The sequence below is a fragment of the Aspergillus pseudoviridinutans genome, assembly GCF_018340605.1.
Source record: "Aspergillus pseudoviridinutans IFM 55266 DNA, scaffold_3, whole genome shotgun sequence".
Classification (NCBI taxonomy): Eukaryota; Fungi; Ascomycota; class Eurotiomycetes; order Eurotiales; family Aspergillaceae; genus Aspergillus; species Aspergillus pseudoviridinutans.
In genome coordinates, this window is record NW_025091283.1 from 2,236,080 (window position 1) to 2,255,907 (window position 19,828).

The 19,828-nt window shown below is 51.7% G+C and overlaps 8 protein-coding genes across 8 annotated transcripts; 5 read left to right on the plus strand and 3 right to left on the minus strand.

The window, feature by feature from the left end:
- Positions 1 to 73: 73 nt before the first annotated feature.
- On the plus strand, positions 74 to 2,742 carry Asppvi_004502 (beta-glucosidase H; the record flags this gene model as incomplete). The annotated part of the gene is made up of 3 exons (XM_043300453.1): positions 74 to 143; positions 232 to 838; positions 903 to 2,742. The coding sequence occupies 3 exons, from the start codon at positions 74 to 76 to the stop codon at positions 2,740 to 2,742; spliced, it is 2,517 nt and encodes an 838-aa protein (XP_043156388.1).
- A 466-nt stretch (positions 2,743 to 3,208) lies between these two features.
- On the minus strand, positions 3,209 to 4,668 carry Asppvi_004503 (uncharacterized protein; the record flags this gene model as incomplete). The annotated part of the gene is made up of 2 exons (XM_043300454.1): positions 3,209 to 4,540; positions 4,597 to 4,668. The coding sequence occupies 2 exons, from the start codon at positions 4,666 to 4,668 to the stop codon at positions 3,209 to 3,211; spliced, it is 1,404 nt and encodes a 467-aa protein (XP_043156389.1).
- Positions 4,669 to 6,679: 2,011 nt separating this feature from the next.
- Positions 6,680 to 8,298, minus strand: met2 (homoserine O-acetyltransferase; the record flags this gene model as incomplete). Its single annotated transcript, XM_043300455.1, has 3 exons — positions 6,680 to 7,727; positions 7,781 to 8,171; positions 8,262 to 8,298. 3 exons carry the CDS (start codon positions 8,296 to 8,298, stop codon positions 6,680 to 6,682), a joined length of 1,476 nt encoding a protein of 491 aa, XP_043156390.1.
- A 1,079-nt stretch (positions 8,299 to 9,377) lies between these two features.
- Positions 9,378 to 10,193, plus strand: Asppvi_004505 (isocitrate lyase/PEP mutase family protein; the record flags this gene model as incomplete). The annotated part of the gene is made up of 1 exon (XM_043300456.1): positions 9,378 to 10,193. One exon carries the CDS (start codon positions 9,378 to 9,380, stop codon positions 10,191 to 10,193), a length of 816 nt encoding a protein of 271 aa, XP_043156391.1.
- Positions 10,194 to 10,635: 442 nt separating this feature from the next.
- Positions 10,636 to 12,588, plus strand: Asppvi_004506 (SAP domain protein; the record flags this gene model as incomplete). Its single annotated transcript, XM_043300457.1, has 1 exon — positions 10,636 to 12,588. One exon carries the CDS (start codon positions 10,636 to 10,638, stop codon positions 12,586 to 12,588), a length of 1,953 nt encoding a protein of 650 aa, XP_043156392.1.
- Positions 12,589 to 13,957: 1,369 nt separating this feature from the next.
- On the plus strand, positions 13,958 to 15,535 carry Asppvi_004507 (OSTA/TMEM184 family protein; the record flags this gene model as incomplete). Its single annotated transcript, XM_043300458.1, has 4 exons — positions 13,958 to 14,236; positions 14,306 to 14,431; positions 14,482 to 14,631; positions 14,690 to 15,535. 4 exons carry the CDS (start codon positions 13,958 to 13,960, stop codon positions 15,533 to 15,535), a joined length of 1,401 nt encoding a protein of 466 aa, XP_043156393.1.
- A 576-nt stretch (positions 15,536 to 16,111) lies between these two features.
- Positions 16,112 to 17,430, minus strand: Asppvi_004508 (COP9 signalosome complex subunit 6; the record flags this gene model as incomplete). Its single annotated transcript, XM_043300459.1, has 3 exons — positions 16,112 to 16,536; positions 16,593 to 17,096; positions 17,160 to 17,430. 3 exons carry the CDS (start codon positions 17,428 to 17,430, stop codon positions 16,112 to 16,114), a joined length of 1,200 nt encoding a protein of 399 aa, XP_043156394.1.
- Positions 17,431 to 17,680: 250 nt separating this feature from the next.
- Positions 17,681 to 19,636, plus strand: Asppvi_004509 (uncharacterized protein; the record flags this gene model as incomplete). Its single annotated transcript, XM_043300460.1, has 1 exon — positions 17,681 to 19,636. One exon carries the CDS (start codon positions 17,681 to 17,683, stop codon positions 19,634 to 19,636), a length of 1,956 nt encoding a protein of 651 aa, XP_043156395.1.
- Between the last annotated feature and the right edge of the window lie 192 nt (positions 19,637 to 19,828).

Genomic DNA, 19,828 nt, shown 5'->3' on the forward strand with positions numbered 1-19,828 from the left:
GTGTATTTGCCCAACCGTTGATCGGAGGGAGCCATTTTCTCTTTTCTTGTAAATACTTGATCGTTTGTTCACCATGGTCCAGTTGGATGTTGAAAAGACCATTGAGGAGCTCACGCTCGGTGAGAAGGTAGCTCTCACAGCTGGTATGTGATCGCGCGATCCACATGTGATTCCCCACGTGAATTGGTAAACGATACATCGACAATCAGCTAACAAGAATACTGATAATAGGAATTGATTTCTGGCACACGGCTGCTGTTCCCCGTCTCAATATCCCCAGTCTTCGCATGTCCGATGGCCCCAATGGTGTGCGCGGCACACGCTTCTTCAATGGCGTCCCGGCCGCCTGCTTTCCCTGCGCGACAGCGCTGGGCGCGACTTGGAATACTGAGCTCCTGCAAGAGGTGGGCCGACTGATGGGAGAGGAGTCTATTGCCAAAGGCTCGCATATCGTGCTGGGACCTACAATCAACATCCAGCGATCCCCGCTTGGAGGTCGAGGCTTCGAGTCGTTCGCCGAGGACGGTGTGCTCTCCGGCATTCTAGMGGGACACTATTGCAAAGGTCTGCAGGAGACGGGCGTTGCGGCCACTCTGAAGCATTTTGTCTGTAATGACCAGGAACATGAGCGCTTGGCTGTTGATAGCATTGTGACGATGCGCGCTATGCGCGAGATTTATCTCTTGCCGTTTCAGCTGGCGATGAGGGTCTGCAAGTCTGCCTGCGTTATGACAGCCTACAACAAGATCAATGGAACGCATGTCAGTGAGAACAAGCAGATCATCACCGATATTCTCCGCAAGGAGTGGGGGTGGGACGGTCTGGTTATGAGTGACTGGTAAGTTCACACCTGGTCAATGCTGAATGACTCTGCAGCACAGAAAGATATTGACAATTTTCAGGTTTGGAACATACAGTACTTCCGATGCCATCAATGCTGGCTTGGACCTGGAAATGCCAGGCCCAACCCGCTGGCGCGGAACCGCTCTGGCGCATGCCGTTTCATCCAACAAGGCATATGAATTCGTGATGGACGAGCGGGTCCGCAACATTTTGAACCTGCACAACTTTGTCGAGCCGTTGGGTATCCCAGAGCACGCTCCTGAAAAGTCCTTGAATCGGCCAGAAGATCAGGCTCTGCTCAGACGAGCGGCGGCAGAATCAGTAGTTCTCATGAAGAACCAGGACAACATTCTGCCTTTAAAGAAAGAGAAACCCATTCTGGTCATTGGGCCAAACGCGAAGACTGCCGCATACTGCGGTGGCGGATCAGCGTCCCTAGATGCCTACTACACCGTGACACCGTTTGAAGGTGTCTCGGCCCAGAGCCAGGGCGAGGTCAAGTTCTCACAGGGTGTCTACTCGTACAAGGAACTCCCCTTGCTCGGGCCTCTGCTCAAGACGGACGATGGCAAGAAGGGCTTCAAGTTCCGCGTGTACAACGAGCCCCCTTCGGAACCCAACCGCCAGCTCATTGATGAACTGCACCTTGAATCCTCCAGCGGCTTTCTGATGGACTACAGGCACCCCAAGATCAAGACCTTCACCTTCTACGTTGACATGGAGGGCTACTTCACGCCGGAAGAAGACGGCATCTACGACTTTGGCGTGACAGTCGTGGGCACCGGCAAACTATTCATCGACGACGAGCTCGTCGTCGACAACTCCAAGAACCAGCGCCAGGGCACCGCCTTCTTCGGCAACGCCACCGTAGAAGAGCAAGGCTCCAAGGAACTCAAAGCCGGCCAGACCTACAAGGTCGTCCTGCAATTCGGCAGCGCCCCAACATCCGACCTCGACATGCGCGGCGTAGTCATCTTCGGCCCAGGCGGGTTCCGCTTCGGCGCCGCCCGCCGCGTCAGCCAGGAGGAACTCATCTCCAAAGCGGCAGAGCTAGCCTCCCAGGCGGAGCAAGTCGTTATCTTCGCCGGTCTCACCAGCGAATGGGAGACAGAGGGCCACGACCGCGATCACATGGATCTGCCCCCAGGCAGCGACGAGATGATCAGCCGCGTGCTGGACGCGAACCCGAACGCAGTGGTGGTCATCCAGAGCGGCACGCCCGTCACCATGCCGTGGGCGCACAAGGCCAAGGCCCTCGTCCAGGCCTGGTTCGGCGGCAACGAATGCGGCAACGGCATCGCAGACGTGCTCTACGGCAAAGTCAACCCCTCCGCCAAGCTCCCGCTGTCCTTCCCCGTCCGCCTCCAGGATAACCCGTCCTACCTGAACTTCCGCTCCGAGCGCGGCCGCGTCCTCTACGGCGAGGACGTGTACGTCGGATACCGCTACTACGAGAAAGTCGATCTGGCCCCTCTCTTCCCCTTCGGCCATGGTCTCTCCTACACCACCTTCTCCCGCTCGGACCTATCCCTCGCGACTACCCCCGAGAAACCACAGCTGGAAGACGGTGAGCCTATCACTGCTACTCTCTCCGTCACGAATACAGGCAGTGTGGCCGGCGCCGAGATTGTTCAGCTGTGGGTCGCCCCCCCGCCGACGGGGGTGAACCGCCCCGTGCGGGAACTCAAGGGCTTCGCCAAGGTGTTCTTACAACCCGGCGAGACGAAGAAGGTCGAGATCGTGGTGGAGAAGAAGCTAGCAACGAGCTGGTGGGACGAGCAGCGTGAGAAGTGGGCTTCCGAGAAGGGCACGTACGAGGTGCTGGTGACGGGGACGGGCGACGAGGTGCTCACGTCATCGTTTGAGGTTGGGAAGACGCGGTACTGGTTGGGTTTGTAGACAATTCGACCCTGATGGTTATGAATGATGGATGATGACTTGGTCTTTTTCTTTTCCTTACTGTTACGTTATGGTTTACTCGATTCGATGACGGGAAATGATGTACCTCAGGATGAGACGAGACAAACTTGAAGAGATTGATACCAATAGATATGGTATAGTTCATTAAGTTCCCGTTTTGCTTTCAAGTAATTCGTAGTAGCCATACAGAACGTAAACGCTTTTCCATCCACCGCATGCAGCAGACTTCATAAACAGCCGTAATCGAGTCGAGTGGACGCAAATGTCTAGACAGATCGCAAATAACAAGTCACAAGCAATTTGCTGTCAGCGAAAAAAATACTGTAATATCGGAATAAAAAAATTCACAAATCAGCCATTACGATTAAGCACGCTGTCAAGCCAGATGAAGATTAAGCAAGCGCCGTGGTAGGGCATATCCATGAAGCAGAGTACAATAAGGTACTTAGCTGGCGATCCGATTGAATCCCGCTGTGTCCTTGCTGCGGGACGCACTGCCGGGCCTGTGCCTCCCCATGTCCAACTTGGACATCTTCCTCAGCAAAGAATTGCTCTTGCGGGGAAGCTGAGCCTCAGACTGAGACCCGGACTGAGATCGAGAATGGGAGGGCGAATGAGTTTTGCGCTCTTTGGGACGGCGCTTCAGGCTCGCCAAGCTCTCTTTGGAGATGAGCGAGCTTAGAGACCAGAGAGACGACTTTTTCTGTTTTGCGGAGGCTGGTAGTGGAGACTTGTCCGACTTCGATGGGGGAGCAGCGGCCTCTTGTTCTGCAGGCAAAGTGAAGTTGCATCCGATAATGCCCGTTTTCATCTTCTCCATGACGGCGAGCTGGAGGTCGCTGTTGCGCTGTGCTTCTTCAGCGTCTGTCATGATACGGACGACGCCGCTGCTGTCGACGATCGCGGGGGGTTGGTCGTCGCGCTTGCGAATGCAGGTAGCGCCGAATTCGACGGGGTTGGATAGTAGGTGATTGCTCGTTAAGTCTCCGTCGCTGGTCTCGTCTGCTTCGGCGGGATTGCTCTGCTGCGGTACAGCTGGGAAGTCCTCGCAGCGTGGTTTGTGGTTGAGTTGGGCGACCTTGGTGCACGGTCGGGAGAGGCTCGGTGTCCTCCCGAGGTTGAGTGTGGTCTTATCTGGATTGAGGAATACTTCGACGTCATCTGAGATGGTCTCTTCGTCGGTGGAGAGATTAGGGCTGGACTCGCCTGCCAGGAAGGCCTCTTCGGACTGTGCTGGTGGGCATTCCACGGGAATTTCTTCTGTAGTTGAGTGTTGATCTTGCACTTTTGGAGCAAGGCCCTTGAGAGAAGGTTCAATACTAGACAGTCCGGTGCAGAAAGTCATGTCGCTGCAGGTTGTGGCAGGCGAGCTAGCACTCGTTGATGAATCGTGATTGGAAGAAGAGTTGAAGTCGAAGGTTTCATTCGTCAGGCTGGAGGTAGGCTGAGTATCTAGCTCAATAGCAGAGTCGTACTTCCTGATGTCGTTGTTGCATTGGCTCTGCTCCCCTGGAGCTGAAACCGTAGCGCGGACCTCAACTTTCTCCGGCGGGAGGGAGGCATCATGGCAGGTCTGTGTTTGTCTGATATCATGTTCAAATTCTTCTTGCTCAATGCTCTTCGCAAGCAAGACACAAGACCAGCGGATCTCACGCTCCAGCCGGGGAGAGATTTTGCGACGCTCAATCAGCACAGATCGGCGCCTAAAGATAATGGGTGTATGTTTCAAGTCGTAATATCTCGAGCATTCCTCTCGCCGAGGGAAGCCAAAATTCTGCTAACATCGAGTCAACCTCTATTTCATGTCGTCTGATTTGGTGTATCTGCTCTTACCTGCGGGCCAAATAGAAACGAAAGAGAAGGCTTCATCCTGATGCTCTTTCTTCTCGACAGAGCAGGCTCCATGCTGGTGATAGTCCAGTCGGACCAGTGAGAGCTGAAAGATTGTACAAGTGTCGAGGGAAAGAGAGAAGAGATCAAGAAAACCGATGAATCACAAGGAGACCAGCTCTAATGATTCACGGGCCAACGCTAAGTATGCTTGTAAATGTGGTCTGTGAATGAGGATGGCGCCAGTGGTGGGAATGAGAGGAGCACGAATCACACGGCTTGCCCTATGGACTGTGCAGATGGCAAGATCGTCTGATATAATCAGTGGCGTTTATTGTCGAATGAAGTCTAACGAGTGTCGCCACGATGGGGCTGTTATGAAGCTATTGATGGACTGGTATGCGGGGGGTTGCTTGGTCAATAGCGCCCTAATATTGGAGTGAACGAAAGAACGTGGAGCTCTGCGGCTTGTGCGGAGTCTGGACCGTGAATTAAGTGAGAGGCAGGCAGCTGGATATCATCAAGCTTTACTGGAAGTTGATAGTGCGACGAAACGATCGTCAGAGAGATGCAGATGAGGGATCGAAGGAGCCAGAGGGTGGGAAACGAATGACGGTAAATCGCGTCAAGGTTCAGGCAACCAGGCCAGCATGCAGAAAGAGAGGTGGATAGAAACAGAAAAGAAAGTTGCAGATGAACAACAGCACATAATCTGTGGGAAAAGAAGCGAGAAAAAGCAGAGTTTAAACTTGTCAATGTGTCTGCAGAAGTAGTAGGAGTAGTACTACGGACCGGTGAGCATAACAACAGACGGTGGAAGAAACATAGACAGCTAGGTAGTGATGGCCTCAAGCATCAAGGTCACACTGATCAAGCTGTGTAACTCCTTCTGTCCCCAGCACATCAATCAGCAGGGAGGGAAGGAAGCACTGCCAACTGATTTGCCGGGTTTAAGACGGCGACTTGATTTTTGAGACGAGATCAACGTCTATTGAAGCCGTATTCAACAACAAAATACTAGCTATGTAATCTAGTCGGTATACAGAGCACTGTCATCAAGATTTAAACGCATGATTACTTGCATCAGCTCCCTCCAGATATAGTGCATCTTACTCTACTTCCCTCTCCTCAACGTACTTTTGCACAAGAGAAAGCAATGAATGATCCTCTCTGAGGTTGCATAGGCCCAATGTTGGAGTTGGCAAGGGATCGACAGCGGAGTGAGGGAAGGGATGAATCAAGGGGGTTTATAAGCAATCTGCCCTGACAACGACATGCGTTGTCAACGGCAATCTGCTGTGCTACAATGTTACCCAACGCCGTTGCGAGCTATCGATAGCTCCAAGTCTCTATCTGCGAAGGGAGTACTACTATGTGTACTTGCGTGGTCGTTTGTGGTTGATATATATTGGATTGAATTATTAGGGTTACTAGTTGCCTTCTATGCCCTGCCGTATGATATCATATTATATTTCTCTATGATCTACAAGAGGTATCAGAGACACACCTGAGCATTCTCCGAATGGAGGAATTACCCAAGTACAAGTAGAGTACATGACTATTCTGATTTGGCATCATGCATCATTGCCAGTTTCGTACAGTTTAAAGATTATGAGCATCTACACACGGTCTTAACTTGTCCGAAAAACAACGACGATTGCAATCGCTATATTCTGTAGATCGTATTATGCACGTCTATGCCTATGTTGAAATGATACTGCGTACTGAAAGGTAGCCCACCACCCTCAGTTAGATCTCTGCAAGCGCAGAAGAACGGGTCTGTCAGGGCTTGTATGATGGAGAGCAGTTGGATGCTTCTTTACAGCCTTACCTGTTGAATAGGTTACGAAGGAGGCAGTTGGATGCTCTTCCCTCTTGATGGCTTAAGAACTGAAATCATAAGAGTTGCACCACTACTCCTCCAAGCCGCCGATGTGCTCGGAAGCAAGCCCCCGAATTCCCTCGGAGCGTCTTCTCTTCACCGAGAGGAGATCCGGGACACTTGCTCCCCAACAGAGCATCATGGCCGATAATTAGAGGCTGCAATAAATGCGCCAGTGTCGATTCAGTCGATATACATCCACGCTTACCACGCAGTGATATCCTCGACCTCCGCCTCTCCGAAAGTGCTGCTCTTAATTAGTTTGTTAACGCCATCGACGGCTACTGCACCATCGGCAGGTGGCTTGGCCATGATGTCCGGCAGGACTTCTCGGAAGAATTCCAAGATGTAACGGTTCACCTGCTCGAATTGCAAAAGGAAGGCATCGTGACCTTCCGGGCTCTCAATTCGCTTGAGTCTCGAGTTGGGGATGCCAGCCGCGATCTCCTTCTGCTCTTCAAAAGTGAAGAGTCCATCGGTCTCGATTCCAAGGACCAGGGCTGGCTGCTCAATCTGCGATAGTGCCTCCTTGACGGGGTCCTCCGATCCCGGGCTGGCCCGGTGTCGTGATACATCGTGAGTGTCCAGCTTGCGTGTGATAGCAATGTAGCAATTGGCGTCGAATCGTTTTACAAACTTCTCTCCCTGGTATCGAAGATAGGACTGTGCTGAAAAGTAGGTGGGAGGCCGCTTTCTGTCACTGTTACTGACGGGCGTGCTAAAGGTCTTTGTGCCGGAAAACTGAGGATCCATATACTGGACTTCAGGGGGCTGCTGCGGCCCAGGCGAGTTTCGCTCGCTGGGGGCCCGGGAAGACATGCCAGCCTTATGACCATCATTATGAATGGCCCAGTGTTCATTCGGCGGAGTCGGCAAACGCTCGGTGCCATTGATATTCTGTCTCTTCGATGGGTCGGGAACGTTTCTACCAAAGCGAGACTCGAAAGAATTGCGGCTTCGGTAGGTCAGAAGAGCGGACATGCGCGCCGCTCCCAAACCGGTGGTTGGAGGGTCATCGAATGAATAATAACCGTCCTCATACTTGGGGTCACTGTAGATGCTTTGCCGTTGAGCTTCACCCCAGCTGATGCACCACGCCGAGTGGCGGGCAGAGGTGGCAATTGGTACAATCGCCCGGACGTAGTCTTTGCCGAAATAGGCGTACTCAAGGGTCAGCATGCCGCCCATGGAGCCGCCGACGACGGCTGCAATCTGCCGGACACCCAGGTCGTCGAGGACCATCTTATGAATTCTACTTTGGTCAGCAACCTCACGACTCAAGTTTTGACGTCTGGGCCCACTAACCTCACGTCATCGCGGACAGTCGTAAGAGGAAATTCAGGACCATACAACCCTTTTTCGGGATTGCCATCCTTGTAAGTCACGGCACTTGCACTTCCATAAGGACTGCCCAGACTGTTCAAACAGATGACGAAAAATCGCGATGTATCAAAGGCTTGACCGGGACCTCCGAGTAGGGGTCCCCACCAGTCGGCCACATCGGCACTTCCGCTCAGAGCATGGCAGATCACCAGCACGTTGTCACGGTTGGGGGACATTTCACCCCGCGTTGTGTAGGCGACAGGAACATTGTAGAGGGTTACACCCGACTCCAGGGTAAATGACGGGATAATAGCGATAGACTGATCCGTAATGAGTTTCGCAAATGGGTTTTCAGGCAAGGAGGCAACTCTCTCTACGGGATTTAGTAGCTGTTCACCAAGAGGTCATGGAAATTGAGGGGCAACCAGAGAAGGGCAAAGGTGTGAAATGGGGGGATACTGACGGAATTTTCCAGGAGCGCCGTTGGTTTCAGGCGCCATTATGGACCTGTTGACGCAAGAAATGTAACAATGAATGGATAAGCAAGAAAAACTGAAACAATAGGGAATTATTCTCAGAATTGATGAACCAGCAAGAAAAGAAGATGTCGAGAAAAGAAGTTTCAAAAAAGTTACATGGGGCAGACGTACCTAGGATACCTCCCTACTTTAACTCCGAAAATCGGGGCCCACTATGACTCCGCGGGGGAGATCTTGTCATATTGAGCCTATCAGAATGTCAGCGTTTTCATAAAAGCGGTGAGAGAATATTTATCTGCCACTACTATGCTACCGCCTTCTGATGACTCATGATAGCTTAACCAGTTGACGATAGAGGCGGATCGTGGTAATCACTTACCCTAAGAGCATCGAATAATGCCAACCTTCGCAAGGAACCTGCCATATAAGGTTGTCCTCTTTTATTTCAACACACTTAAGGATGGGTAGCCGTAAGGAAGACATATCCAGGCTTGTCGGGGTAAATGATTCCTTTGCTAATCAAGGAATTCACGAGTTGTCTATCCTTCCGTGCTCGCTTGGGGCATCATGCCCCCGGCTTTTGTGACTGACGATTGCATCTTTTTCCGGCGCGGTATTCCAGTTTTATAAAAAGAGATCGCAACATATTCTGTCTTGTCCTCCCAAGGCTTTCTGCTTGCTTCAAAGTTCATATATAAGTTTAGGATTGGAAACAATGCTATTTCATGGCAGCTGCTTTGCCGAAGTCTTACCTCTCCATTACTGGTGCTTTCACCCGGCAGCTAGTTCAATGACTTAAACTCCATGAATGAACACAGCTATTATCGTTGCCTAATAAATTGTGCACGAGGCAAATATATTAGAGACAACGTGCCGTTCCTCTGACTCGCCAGTTCGAGAGCAAGACTAAGTTCCATCTTTCTCGAATACGAGGACCCCGCATCAATAAAGAGTCATCGCCCCTCGTATATAAAGATCCAGATTTCTTCTTCAATAGAAGCAGTCACTTGTATACTCTGCTTTGTATCATATCTCTTGTTCGCAATTTCAAAGGCGCACTAGATAACAGAGACCAAAAGCTCTCCACTATAGTCCACAACATGACAACCAAGAGCACGCAGAATGACCTTGCGGTCAAGTTTCGCAAGCTACATGTTCCCGGAGAGCCCTTGGTTCTTACAAACGTCTACGATGCCGCAACTGCCTCAATTATTGCCGAGCACCCCTCGACGAAGGCCATCGCTACCGCCAGCTACGCGGTTGCCGCCTCTCAAGGCATCGCAGACGAGAAGTTGACTCTGTCCCAGAATCTAGCAACTGTGCGCTCGATTGCCGCTGTTCTGAAGGCCGACGGTGACGGCCTCCCACGCATCCCGTTGACAGTAGATATTCAAGACGGCTATGAAGATGTCGCCGCTACAATCAGAGAAATCATCGCTCTGGGAGCCGTCGGCTGCAACCTTGAAGACTTTGATACTGCCAACAACAGACTGCGGCCGCTGTCTCAGGCTGTCGAGCGGATTCAGCTTGCCGTGCAGGCAGCGAGGGATGCAGGGGTGCCTGATTTCGTGATCAATGCGCGGACAGATGTCCTTCTCAAGCAGGATGGGAAAGACGGGGGATCAATCGAAGATGCAATCGAAAGGGGAAGGGCTTTCCTGGAGGCTGGGGCTTGTACAGTGTTCGTCTGGGGTGGATCTGCGAGGGGAGGGGTGTCCAAGGGAGAGGTCCAGCGGCTGGTTGAAGCTTTTGATGGAAGACTGAACGTCAAGATGAACTTACAGGAGGGATACTTGACGGTACCAGAGCTCAAAGAGATAGGGGTCGCCCGGATCAGTCTTGGACCTGAGTTGTTTCGCGCTGCAATGAAAGCATTTAAAGAAACAGCTGATGCGGTGCTGGGTTATTGTGGGTAGAGAGATCACCTTCTCAAAGATATATCTTAGTGAACGATTTCGAACTCACCCTATTTCGAGAAATGTATTGTCACATACTGAAAACCACTCCATATTATTGTCAATAATGGTATTTAAAGTCTAAGGTACAGTAATAATAACATGGACTTTCGTGATTGTTTATTGTTAGGGAACCCGACTAACCTATTCTGGTAATTCACTCTCGAGGCCACTATCCATACTGGGTAAACTTGGTGCCAGCACTAGTACGTAACCAGCCTAGCGCCTACATCATTCCACCCACTGCTTCCAACCACCAACACTTGGAGCTACCCTATGCTGCAAGGAATCGCATGTCGTCAAGCAACACCTAGTCATGACCACCACTACCTAGCCCAACCTCATAAAAAATTCGATAAATCATACATGCTCTTGTCCTGCGAAAACGCGCTACTCCCCCACAATGACTGATTATTGGAGTTGGAAAGTGACCGACCTGAAAGCGGAGCTGAAGCGGCGCGGAATTCCGCAGACTGGTCTGAGAGTCAAACAAAATTTTATCGACAAGCTTCTGGAAGCAGATGGCAAGCAAGATGTTGAAGCTCCGAATGGCGAATCGGCAATTACTCAAGATGCGCCTCGAAATATCGAGCAGGCAACGACTGAACAGCCCGTGCAAGGACCCGACGCCGTCGATTCTAAACCGGAAGAGCCCAAGCCGCAGGTGACAGCGCCGGAGTCCGAAGAGACCAAAGAGGACAGAGAAGCGAAGCGATCGCCTGAACAGGGACAGGAAGTGCAGCAGCCGGATGTACAAGCAGAGCAACCTAAGCCCGAGCCTCCAGTGGAGGGACCGACAACTTATACAAAAGCGGAGGTACAAGCGGAGGAGTCATTACAGCAGACACAACCTGAAGTTTCTAGCAAGGAATCTGAAGTCAATCAGACTGCAGATGCCGGAGCTGGCGGTGAAAGCAGTGCGCCTTCACTTGCGCCACCGCAGCTAGAAGCTGAGCACCCTGCCAAGCCGGTCGAGCAGGCTCCCGGAAGCGCAGAAGCGGTGCAGCCTGCTCCTGCAGGACTGGACTCTAAAGAGCGTCCGGATTCCGCTGAGAGGCTTGCGACCCAGATATCTGCGGCGACTACCGGGCTGTCAACGCCCCTCCCCGTGGAGGAGATGATCGAAGACACTCGGAAGCGGAAGCGCCGCAGTCAAACTCCCATTCCAACACCGAAGGCGATTGCAAGCAAAAGGGCCAAGGCACAGGAGGAGTCGCCCCGAGTTCTACTGCCGGAAGACCGTGATGTCATGGATGTGGAAGAGAGTCCTGGAAAGAAGGAGACCGAGCAGGCCCATACCCAAAATGGAGATGAACGAAATGCTCCGGATACTGATGCGGCTCGCCGTGTATCAATAAGTGACGATGTGCGGACAAAAGGAACTGCGCCTATCAAGCAAGATGCTCGTTTCAAAGACCTTTTTGCCCCAGCAGACAGAGAGCAGATTCGCCCCCCATCACCTCCGGCAGATACGGCGATGGAGGATGTCGAGGTCGAACCCGCGCTACATGTTGCGACCGAAGCGCTGTATATCGACGGACTGATGCGCCCTCTTCAACCTGCTGCGCTTAAAAATCATCTTGTCAGCATCGCAACAGCCCCTGGCTCATCACCGGATCCTGACGTGATCGTTGACTTTTATATGGATCCCATCAAAACGCACTGTTTTGTAAAGTTCGCGAATATATCAGCTGCCTCGAGAGCGCGAACAGCCTTGCACGGCGTTGTGTGGCCTAACGAAAGCAACAGAAAAACTTTGTTTGTCGATTTCATTCCCGAGCAAAAGCTGCAGCAGTGGATCGCAAGGGAGGAAGAATCGCGCGGCCGCGCTGGTCCCCCGCCTCGTTGGGAAGTCCGGTATGATCGGACCGACGATGGTGTCGAGGCTGTTCTACAGGAAGTGGATGCTAAGGGGGTCGCTTCGCGTCAGGCTCCCGGTCGAGCCTCGACTGACTTCTCTCGTCCCCCTCCCTTGGGCCCCAGAGCAAGTATGGGTAACAAGGACAGACGTCCTAGCGGCCCTCCACCCCCAGAGCCTCGTCCTAGACCTGGGCAAGGATTCAAGCCGTTGGATGATCTCTTTGAATCCACTACAACTAAGCCAAAGCTCTACTACCTCCGTGTTCCCCGCGAAGTGGCCGACCGACGTCTGGATCGGTTCGATGACCTGCTGCGGAAGGGATCATTCCCGCGGCGTGGCGGCGACGAGAATAGGCGAATCTCTTTTCAAGACGGTGACTTCTTCGTTGACAATGGACCGGAGTACGGAGGCCGTGGCAACGGACGGCGCCGTGGCCGTGGTCGTGGAGGCGGCATGGGGGACTCGTGGAGAGATGACAGACGAGGCCGTGACTAACGCCCAGAGATCTTTGACAGCTGTAAGGCTGAAAGACGAAATACTGTATTACCTACATTGCGTCAAAAGTGCCACTTCGCCGGGCTCGAGACGCAACCTTGATTTTACTGATTTGTTTCCTTCTCGACGAGACGAACGATCGCACACGTGTATATTAGGCATGAAGATCTGTTACAATGCAAACCGTGCTCTCCAGACTGAGCAGAGCCTGTTTTGATAATGAGAAGATCCCCTTCAATCTGTAAAACGGTTTTATGCTACCACTCAATTGGAGATTAGTCAGCAATTCTATGCATGGAAAGGCTTGACCAAAGCTTGGTCATTAATGGTTAGACTGCTACTACTACGGAGTAAGAAAGGTCCTAAGGCAGCAACGCCTTCATCCTGTCCATGGGGTACCTTAATCTACCGTATTTCAATATGATGATGCGAGAGGCGCAGTCTCCGTGACGATCCATGTGTCTCCATTCCATTGTTATTATTAGTCGGATCTTTGTGGCTGTACCATGTATGACATCTAGCTGCTACCATGGATTCAATCCGTAATAATAGTCAACAAATCATACGCAGAGCTTTGAGATTTCTTTCTAATTTCTCGTAAACCTTGGGTTTAATCAAGGCGCTTGCAGTTTCTTTCAAATGGATAATATACCTGTTCTTCCTTGTCTGTCCAGGACCTCATAATTCTTTTCGCTGCTCCACTGATTGTACCCGACCTTCTCCGTCGCCTACCTATCTTCATCACCCCTGAATCAGACCGCATCGCCAAGTAGTATTGTCGTCGTCGCCTGCGACCTTGCCGAGAAATATTTGTCCTCCTCTACTGGTTCCAGGGGTTGTTGATCTACCGTGCCGGGACTAGGCCGACTTGGCGGATAAGATAGAGAGACCCATACGGTGTACAATCAATTTGGCACTCCGATCGGAGATTTTATATCTTTCTTCTCTTTACCACTTTCTTTTTTTTGCACTTTTGAAGAACTCTCTCTAATATCTCTTTGTTCTGACTGACGCGAGCATGGGGTGGCCGGTTTGTAATACAACGTTGGAGGATTCAACGAGTATGCCTCTCCCGTGTTGGTATAATACGCGTTCTGGCTAACCGGAGAATGATTATTGACAGTCAGCGAAACCGACTTATGGGATGGCGGTCTCACTTTTCATCAGTTATGCCTCATCGTTGGGGGTGCGTTCGCTGTCTTTGCCTGCGCGGTCTCCTTCTACTTGATTATATGCCATGCGACACACTATAGCAAGCCGATAGAGCAGCGACAGTATGATTTACGCCCCCGCTTCTGCTTACCCCCTCTACAGGCGCTCGCAACTAACGTCTGGTGTTTTCTTGTCTAGTATTATTCGAATCTTATGGATGATCCCCATCTACTCTCTCGTCGCTTGGCTGAGCACCTACTTCTACAAAAATGCGGTCTACTACGAGCTGATTGGCAATTGCTACGAAGCGTTCACGATTGCCGCCTTTTTCGCCTTACTCTGCCACTACATTGCGCCGGACCTCCACAGTCAGAAGGAATATTTTCGCGGAATCGCGCCGAAGCAATGGATCTGGCCTATACCCTGGCTTCAGAAATGCTGCGGCGGGGAGAAAGGGGTGTGGAGGGTACCCCGGAGCGGGCTGACATGGTTCAATGTAAGCTGGCTTCGCAGGGACTTTTCATGCTGCGATTGAATACGAGGCTAATATCGCTATGCTGCATAGGTTATCTGGGTTGGAGTCTTCCAATACTGTCTTTTGCGTGTGTTGATGACCATCGTCGCGGTTATCACCCAGAACTTTGATGTGTATTGCGAGGAGAGTTTGAGTCCGGCGTTTTCGCACATATGGGTACGTCTGGATCATGCGATTATCTCAAGCCGTGTTCTGACGATCAGCAGTGTATGGCAGTAGAGTGTGTTGCTGTTTCGATTGCAATGTACTGCCTGATCCAATTCTATTACCAGATTAAGAATGATATCAGCCAGTATTCGCCACTCCTCAAGATCATCTCTATCAAGCTGGTGATTTTCCTTTCATTCTGGCAGTCTGTGAGTTGAGCCATTTCCTTGCAATTCATGGCCTTTGCTGACTCGGCGGCTCGGGCAGACTTTGATCAGTTTTCTCTCCTCCTCCGGTGCTGTCAAGCCGAGTAGTAGAGTAGCGCAACAGGATCTCAAAGTTGGACTCCCCAGCCTACTCATCTGTGTGGAGATGGCGATCTTTTCCATCCTGCATCTGTGGGCATTCCCGTGGAGGTCGTACTCTCTCGCAAACGCACACGCCGATGAGGTGACTGACTTCTATGGCAACGGCAAAGCGACTTATCAGGGTGGTCGCTGGGGTATGAAAGCTCTCCTTGACTCGCTCAATCCGCTCGATTTGGCCAAGGCCGTGGGCCGCAGCATACGCTGGCTCTTTGTGGGGCGTAAAAAGCGAACGCTGGATCCCAGCTACCAGAACCAGAGCGAAGTCATCGGTCTCGATACAACCAGCAATGGCTCCAGGACGAATGTCACAGCCTACCAAGGTGCAGGCGCTACGATGGCTGGCGGCAGACCGGCGCCCTATGGGACGTCTCCAGACGATGAAGGCCAGGTTCTTCTCTCACATGCGCAGCCAAATCCGACATTGCAGTCGACAGGTGACCTGGCGCCTCCACCATATGATTATGAGCATGATCGGCTGAGTGACGCGTCCTTGCTGGAACCTACACCATCTCATTCTCCGCAACCATATTCTCCGTTTGAGCAACACCACAACAACCCTTACGAGGTACCAGACACCGACGGCCTCCATCTACACACAGGCACCAATCTCCCCCAATCTCAGCAGGCAGCTACGGGTCATCATCCGTACGATCAGGATTACCTGCAAGAGCAACCACCTATACCTATGCCTGATCCGTACCAGCCCCCGCCTGCCCACTTTGGCAACGAGCACAACCGGCGATAGATGATACGTCAACGGTAATGACCCTGAGTTGCAGTTCGCCTCTACCTACTCGACCCCGGGAATGATGATGTTCCGCCCTTCGTTTCACTTCATTCATGCCACGAACTAGCTGGCTTGTTCCTGAGGCACCCTTTTGCCTTCTTTTCTTTTTGTTGATATACCCTTCTGTCGTGTTCGATGTGTGGCAGTTTTCTTCTACTCTGGTTTCGTTTCTCCTTCTTTACTTTGTGCATGACGTAGGGACGCTTGGGACCAGTAAGTCTCTCGCCTTTGTTTTGCTATGATTCACTTTTCATGAAACGCGGGATTGCATTGGATGAATTTCTTTGTACAATAGCAGTTGATATATCAGGACGCTTGCCGGTGCGTATGCGATTACTATACGGATCGTCTCCTTCGCAATGAGAGTGGTAGTCGAGCTCTGCTAGTTCATATTTTGATTCACTATCTAAACCCTCGTTATAAAATGCTTGCTTCTACGAGCGAAACGCCAAACGCCACTATGAAACCATAAAAGATCGAGCCGTCATCAAGAAAGCGCAGGTCGTCACGTGCATCCAAACTGGCAAGACCACACTATTTAAGAGTCATCCCCTCTCGCGAAAGCAACTCATCTTCGAGCCGACTCTGCATAGCCAGCTGAGTCTTCCGCGACGCATTGCTCTGCCTGATGTTGTTCATGATAGCGGTCTTGCGGCCTAGTTCGCGCATGCCCTTGATGCTATTACCCAGCTGTCCCAGCAAGGAGACCAGGAGGACGTCGTTTCGCTGGGCGAGGCTCTCCGCCTCAAAGGCACTTCCTGGTTCTGGCGTGAGGAGAGATAGATGTGATAAGAGGGCGTTGATGTTCCGGAGAATCGGGTGCGAGAGAGGAGGTTTTGTGGTTCCGGTCAGTTGGCCTTCGGATGACTGGGACACACTGGCGAGATAGGATTTGATCAAGGAAATTCGGGACTCCAGCGTTCGGATGGCATTGAGGCGTGTGTTAAGACTGGCGATTACTATGAAGGCCGAATTAGCTGGTAAGCTCAAGAAAATGAAAGTATGATGATCTTACGTTCTTCCTCTTCGTGGGAGAGTATGACAGTGTCGGGCGATGGCTCGGCCTGGCCAGTTTCGGTTTTCTGGCTAGTCTGGGCGTCCTGTTGCGCGGGAGCACCCAAGGTCGAGCCAGATGGTTGAAGAGGAGCTGCTGTCCTTGCGCTTCTCGCAACCGTGTCTATGCCAATCATCTCGGCTTCCCCCGTTTCGACGGAGAACGGCAATTCGCGGAATCGAATCGAAAGCGACTGCTCCTCGCCGTCTATCTGCATCGCCTTGCTGTTCTCTGTCGCATTTTCACCTTCGTATACGCTTTCGTAGATAGTCAGGGGAAGCTTGGCGCCATTCCTTGATGCAGCTTGCACCTGCGATGGGTGGAACGCGAGGAACACGGCAGACTCGTTGTAACTCTGGAGGATCTGGCGATGGATCGGCAAATGGGATGCGTCCGGGCCATAAGGCGAGGCTGTCGACCACCAGCCTACGAAGTCGAGGGCGGGGGACTTGTGCACATCCTTAACTGTTGTATGAAGCCTAGTCAGCTAGAACTTATGGAAATCTTGAGACTGAGCTCCGCTCTTACATTGCTTGATTCGTTCAACGAACCAATCGTGGAGAAGCTGCAGTTCGCCGTTGGCTCCTTCAGTTACGATGCATTCAAATGCATGCTCTAATGTAATCACGCGGCCATTCTGCTGTCCCAGAAGAGCTCCAATGATCGGTCCTCGTTGTGATCGCGCGGCATGACGGGTGATGTGATCTGAGATGGTGAGGAGAACCAGCGGGTGTAGCTGGATATGAAGCCCCGAATCGGAGGATTTCTGGGAGACTAGAGTGCCAGTAGTTTCAGCCATTACTCCGAAGCTGTGTAAAGCAGGATATTAGCAGGACAATTAGAAAGACACTCTTGATATCATCATCATTGAAGGGCGTGGTAACAGCCAACTGCCCAAGCTGATGGAGCTACGGTTGGTGTTTGCGCTGTTTGCAATTCCGTTGAGCTTCCCCGCTGTTGTCTGGACCCTCCTACGGAGTCCAGCTTTATCTTTCTCAAGTGTCCAACAGCTTGACAAGCGGTTAGGACATTCTGTTATTTCGGACAAAATGGCTGTTCCGTCGTCGTACGACGAACTCAAAGCTCACCTGCAGGATGTCCTGGTTGATCCTTCGACTCCTTTGGACATTTCCCTCATCGACAAGCTGAAGCTGGAGCTTACGGAGACCACAGATCGTAGGGTTCCTGGCACCCTTCTGACACTAATCTCGCAGCTTCTTCCGGTCCTTCAGGAAGATCCCACGCCGATCACCACTCTTGGTATCAAAGCTACAACCTACTTCTCCTTCACGGATATCCGCTCCGTTGAGCCTCCTATTGACCTTATCGCGGGTTTCAAAGCACCATCGCCTCCTGTCAACCTGCTCGCTCTAACTCTCCTGAGAAAGGCAGGAGGAATTCCCAGTGATGCTGCGATAGTTGCTGGTGATCCTGAATTGGTTGCCTCGCTTGTCGAACTCTGGCTTACAACTACTTCGACGGCCGTCGCTCAGGCTGCTTTTGACGCTCTCTGGGCTCTATTGGAAATTGATTTAGCCAGCCCGCTGGAAAGCGAAACACATACCCATGAGGCTGCAGACAGCACGGGAGGTCAAGGCCTCTTCTGGAGACGAGTCTTCACTGACAAAAACGTCTATGGGCGCCTCTTCTCCCTGTGCAGTCTCACCGACAATGAACCGGGCGCCCGCCCGCAACGGGAGAGGACTGTCTCCCAGGGAAGGCTTATGGGTTTCATCGTCAAGGCAGGCCACCTACGATGGGACTTGATTTCAAGTTCTCAGATTCCGGAGATTGAAGCTAAGTACGACACCTCTAGCATTCTGCATTTTGCAGCTTGTCGGATGGTCGATAAGACGGATTTCTTGATGCACATGTCCTTGCTGAACTTCTTCCGGGACCTACTTGAAATTGAAGCTCCAGGCTTGAGAGCTAGAGTCTATGTGCAGTCTGCGTCGACTTTCTCCTCACCGGCCCTTGACTTCCTGATCTCTCATGGCCTGCATGGCAGCGTACTGGAGTTATACCTGGATGAGACCCAATTGGATATCGTGGATTTGCAATACACGCGTGGCCCCATCATGGCTTATATTGCACAGTATGCGGAGCTATATCCAAATCACTTGCTGCAGAATCCAAGTAGCCTGCTGGACAAGATCGTCTCACGGATCTCCGAGTCGCTCGCCATCTCGTCCGCTCAATGGGCGCATGGGCAAGGCCCCGCCGGTCAACTTGCTATCCTTGCCTCCTTACCCCGTGTGTTGCTTGTCGAGGCCGCTAAGCACGGCGTGAATCCTCTTATGGCTGTTCCAACAAGTCCCCCCTGCAGAGAGGCATTAGACGCTCTGGCCAAAATACTCCACGGGCCACGGAAACTCGACTTGAGCGATTCGATGGAGCTTAATACTTCTGGTCAGACACCCACTGACTGGCATAAAGAAGCCGCAGCGGCCCGTGTCCTCTACTTCATGTATCTGAATGACCATCCGACCTTCTGGACGGATATCGTAGCTGCAGCTGATATCTTGGCGATGAAGGATGTTTCTTTAGCTGCTATATCTTTCATGAAGGCTGTTATTACAGCGAACTGGCAAGTGCTGTCAGGAGAGGTCATATCACCCGTCCCTGATTCTTCCCGGTATCAGCTGCCTTCGGAAGAGGCGCTAGGCACCTTATCTCCAGCTGCACAAGGATTGCTTCCATCCTCAGGCGTCTGGGCTGTCCTCACACCGCCAGCATTGACTATACTGCTGCCTTATTTATTCAAGCCACCGCGCTCCTATGCGGAGTTTGTTGCAGGTGGAGCAGGAGACACTCAGAACATTGTGTGGAAAGTTGCGACAGCGAAATACGAGGTCCTTGTTGCCTTGTATAACCATTTGAAGGAGACAGGCGACCAAGTAACAGGTTTCGAGGATATTGTTCGGACGTTAAGGCAACGAGTCAGCGAAGGTCCTTGGGGACCGCTCGTGCAAAATACTGCTCGCGTTGCGACTATAGGGTTGTGAGAATATCTGCTTGAAAGCGCCGCAACTCCATGCAGATATCGAGCTCAAAATGTGAAGATAGATTACGAACTAATGATGCTTTCTATATTGTATTAAGGCAAACGTAGAGATATGCAAACAGTGTACTTCTTAACCTCAGTATCCATCACGATCTGTAGGGTTCATTTCCGATGCCCTGGTTTTCAAAGTGGA